The 4,908-nt window shown below is 41.5% G+C and overlaps 1 protein-coding gene across 1 annotated transcript; it reads right to left on the bottom strand.

Moving 5' to 3' along the window:
* Nucleotides 1–250: 250 nt before the first annotated feature.
* Nucleotides 251–1,057, bottom strand: LOC134910882 (transmembrane protein 81-like). The gene has a single exon (XM_063919268.1). The coding sequence runs from the start codon at nt 1,055–1,057 to the stop codon at nt 251–253; it is 807 nt and encodes a 268-aa protein (XP_063775338.1).
* Between the last annotated feature and the right edge of the window lie 3,851 nt (nt 1,058–4,908).

Raw genomic sequence — 4,908 nt, 5'->3', positions numbered from 1 at the left:
CTTGCTTGAGCGTCCTGGAGGCAGACCCATGGTCTCTGGAGCACCTATAGGATGGCCAGCAGTATCTGGTGGGGCTGAAGGCTGGCTAACATTCTCTGGAGCGCGCTGAAGCTTGACCAGTGGTTTCTGAAGAGGGATGGAGGCAGGAATGTGGTCTCAAGCAGGCCTGAGGCTGGCCAGCGATCTTTGGAGCTCCATGGAGACCAGGCAGTAATGTTTGCATGTTTTGCCTCTCCGGTGTAATGGGCTTCTAAACATCAAATTCCCCATTCTCCAGGTCCCTCTCATGATCCAGGTTTTTCCATTTGTTCACACACCAACGTATTAAAGCATAAAAGCAACCTGCCAATAGCCCAGTAATGATGCCAACTACCAGGATAATCAGAAGTCGTTCTTTTAGTGTGAGTGTTTCACGCACTAGAGTAAGTGGTCTTTTGCGTCCCTGTGTTATTGCCGCTTTCACCATTTGGCTCCTTGCGACAAGCTGCTCGGTGTTGAGACTGGCAGCCTTAGGGTTCCGCACCTTTAAGCCAAAATCCAGGCGTTGAACTAGCTTCCTTTCTTTCTTGCTGTAGATGTCACAGCGATACGTCCCAGCATGACTCTCGAGGACGTAAGTAAACTCCACCATGTAACCCCCTAACTTTATAGGGCTGAAGGCCTCATCCTCCGTTGTCATTTTTCCCCTGGCTACTCTCCAATAAAAGTCCAAGGTCTCTGGGTCTGTTTTAGATTCCACTGGATCGAAACAGGTCATATTAAAGGAATCCCCAACAGTCCTGGTGTATGTTCTCAGGCCGCACATCCAGCTGATCACGCACTCAACGGCCACCTTTTCACAGTCAATATGCATGCCATCCTTGTCTACTATGCATCTGCTCTCAATCCTTGTGCCTATTCCGCAGCTTGTACTACATATGGTGCTCTCCACTATCATCTTTGCAGAGATTCCTTTCAGTATCGCTGGGATAGTCACATACCTTATCTTTTCCAAAGGTCTCTCCTCTGGCCGGCACAGCCCAAATATGATAAATAAGAGAGGTAGCAATGCTAACATCTCTGTAAACGCACACAACGATCAGTACAGTTATAGCCTGTAATGAGCCAAACTTGTGTCTGAGTGAGAGATGGTAAGTCCCCAGCATTTACTGTACGGAGACCCATTATTACATCATCATGACAGCTAACAGAGGTACTGTAGCAGAGAGCCATTATTACATCACAATGGTAGCTTACAGGGGTAGCTCCTGTGCATGGGACAGAGTCAGGTGATTACACCCAGTAATAACACAAAGAAAAAAGGGGTTGTGTCTGTAAGGTGCACTCTTTAATATAAAATTTTACTTTTATTAGTACTCATTTTAAAATGTACTATGACAAATGTAAATACAGTAGCAAAATAATATTAAAACCGATTAGTTGTTACAGAATGTGCTCCAAGAAAGAAAAAGTAAAAGAAATAATTAAAAAAGAAAAAATGACGGCACCGATCCCAGATATCAAAAAGTCACAAATTTGTATAAATATCTATTATTCCCTTGATATAATCTATTTATGATTGCTCTTTATATAATGATTTGTTATTATATGTTCTTAAATAAATTGTCTTCCATAAGCTTGTGTCCGTGTGTGTATTATTATAAACCAGCAGTACTAAGGCAGGTTATAAATATATATCTAATGATTACTTCAGATTCCTTCCTATAAATCGGGTATAAGACTTTATTTGTCAGGTCTAGGAACCATTTTGCAATCTATGTCGCCATCTCAGTTTTTATTAGTAACTAATAATCCAGTATAGACAATTTGATACATTCTGTTTATACTCAGTTTTGAGTGCAACAGATAGTACAGTGTATACAATTCGAGACATTGTAATTATGCTCCCATGTTGCCAATGCCAGTTATTTCGCTGTGCATGTTCAGTCAATAGTTTGTGAATTTTATTTTTTATCCACACCTTATATAAAATTACCAGTGGAATAACTTGATAATCCTTATGCGCATCCACAAATAACGCTGTATTGGTATCTGGATGTCTATAATTTCACTCAATAAATGTATATACTACAATCTTTACAGGCAAAGCGAGAAATAAATACACGGTTGTGTTTATTTGCATTTCTTAGGGAGACTCTGTATGGTAGTGTTATGACTCCCTTACTGTAAATGTCTTATTATAAAATAGAAGAAAACTTGCTCAGATTAGTCAGCACAGATACACATGAATTCTGTCACACGTTACGTAACTTCTTTTCTAGAATAGATGCATTGTACTACTTGAGTAGTGTTAAGTATACTGCAAGAATTATAATCCCAATTAGTGGGGAGAACAATAGATACAGGTTGAGTATCCCTTATCCAAATATTCCGAAATACGGAATATTCCGAAATACGGACTTTTTTGAGTGAGAGTGACATAGTGAAACCTTTGTTTTTTGATGGCTCAATGTACACAAACTTTGTTTAATACACAAAGTTATTAAAAATATTGTATTAAATGACCTTCAGGCTGTGTGTATAAGGTGTATATGAAACATATCTGAATTGTGTGAATGTACACACACTTTGTTTAATGCACAAAGTTATAAAAAATATTGGCTAAAATTACCTTCAGGCTGTGTGTATCAGGTGTATATGTAACATAAATGCATCCTGTGCTTAGACTTGGGTCCCATCGCCATGATATCTGATTATGGTATGCAATTATTCCAAAATACGGAAAAATCCCATATCCAAAATACCTCTGGTCCCAAGCATTTTGGATAAGGGATACTCAACCTGTACCACAATTACACCTTACTAAATGTTGGTGCTATAACGGGTATTCTCCTTACATTCATGAGATATCCAGTCATAGAATATATACAAAGAATTAAATTCTACCCATTGATATGGTTCATTTTAATATGATATTGAATCTCATTAGTATATATTTATCTGTAGAGGTCATATGTGCCGCTACCATTTTTGGCTGTTTAAAATTTGTTTAATAAGCGGGTAATCCCTTTGAAGCCACACGGCAATAAACCTCACCTACTATTGATATATTTATAGGAGATGTGAAAACATGAGTACTACTATCTAATTACTATTCCTAAGTTTCACCAACATCGGCTACTATTAGAGTGAACACACTGTGGCTTATAACTGCTTAGCGTTTATCCACCGAATAAATATTATTCTTAAAGCTGTATAGTTATGAGTACCATAAACTAGAGTTGCAATTTGTTGGGAATGTGATCACTGTTGTTAGACATGATTAACTGATATGCAAAAAGTGTCATCTACTGAGACAGGGATGAACATAAGTGGTCGATGTTTCCAAAACATCAGTGTTTTTATTTCGATGGTAGTGTTTTTACAATTCGATGGTGACCTTCCAATGTTTGCCACCATTGAATGGTGATCATTCAATGGTGTACCGATGGTAGCTTTAAAAAAAAAAAATCCTAATAGTATGCCTCTCCCGGCTGCTGTGTCGTCATCAGTGAATCTTCCTGGGCTCATTGGAGGCTGACTCTGTGCCTCACGCATGAGCCAGATCAGTCCTCTCACTCCCTCCCCACTCTAGGGTTGCTGCTAGGCAACAGTGCTCATTGTTAGCTTTGATTGGCTCTCACTGAGTCAGAGAGCCAATCAGAGCACAGCCCTCACCCTGCTGCAGCAGCCAGTCACACTCTCTCTCACACACACACACACACACACACACACACACACACACACACACACACACACACACACACACACACACACACGTTGCCAGCCGCAGTCTGATACACGGATGGAGCCTAGTACATGCACTATGACTCATACACAATGGGGGGAATTCAAGTGTTTGAAAAGTCAGTTGGGTGTCTGTTTTTTTCCTGTCTATTAGATTGGAAGAAACAGACATCCAACTGACTTTTCAAACATTTGAATATCCCCCATTGTGTGCACTCCCAGTGTTGCTGCAACTCTATATATGTACACACTGCTCCATCAGCACTGGGAGTACCCTCTGTATACACTACTTCATCACTGGGCATTGTGTGCATATATTATATATATTATACAGTTACACACACAATGCCCAGTGATGAAGTACTGTATACAGAGATTTATCTCAGAGCTGGAACAGTATATATATATATATATATATATATATACACACACACACCACATGCAACCTGCATTGTAGGCTAGTGTCAATGACCAGGTCATCCTCATTGATGAGTGTAGAGGAGTACTGGCCCTGCTCCTAATCCCGCCTCTGATCCTTCCCCAAATCACGCCTCCTGCCAACCGTGCTGCAGGGTTTTAGCGCATGCGCAAGTCATATAAATGGTTTTCACCATCAAATACTTTTGATGCGATGGTAACCATCGCATTAAAAGTTTGAATGGCGGTAGCATAGCCATCATATGATGGTTTGCTTCCGATGTCCATCCCTACTCTTATCAGCGGAGCTGCCTCTGCCGACACCCTCCTGTAGCTCCATCCATGTCATCCTCCTCCACTTAGGTCCGCCCGACTCAGGCACTCTCACAGGAACTGCTGCTACACAGTGGCAACGCAGCTCCCACTGTCAGCCTCAGGCCCCTAACGTCCAGGGTGGGGGCACTTCTATTTGTCCACGAGCCCCTTCCCCCCCGCCCCTGCCGAGGTTGCGTGCTACTCAGGAGCCAACGCGTGGGTGATAGTCCTGCTGGCTCCCATAATACTGCAGCACTGTTGTACACTGTCACCAATGCAGATTTGTTTTTATGGGTGCAGCATCTGCACCAAATATTAATGCCCCACAAGCATCTCGTTCATTGCAGGAGGGGGTGCCAGTGACTGCCACATGCTGACTAGTGCTTCTATTTTAGCAGGAACTTTTGGCACAGAATGGGAACAATGGAGGTAGTGCCCTCCTCTGGGCTA

Source organism: Pseudophryne corroboree, chromosome 4 (genome assembly GCF_028390025.1).
Source record: "Pseudophryne corroboree isolate aPseCor3 chromosome 4, aPseCor3.hap2, whole genome shotgun sequence".
Taxonomy (NCBI): Eukaryota; Metazoa; Chordata; class Amphibia; order Anura; family Myobatrachidae; genus Pseudophryne; species Pseudophryne corroboree.
This window is presented reverse-complemented; position numbering and strand designations above follow the sequence as displayed.

Bases quoted from the DNA above. Each gene is read 5' to 3' on its own strand.
- LOC134910882 (XM_063919268.1), bottom strand. From the start codon at position 1,057: ATGTTAGCATTGCTACCTCTCTTATTTATCATATTTGGGCTGTGCCGG.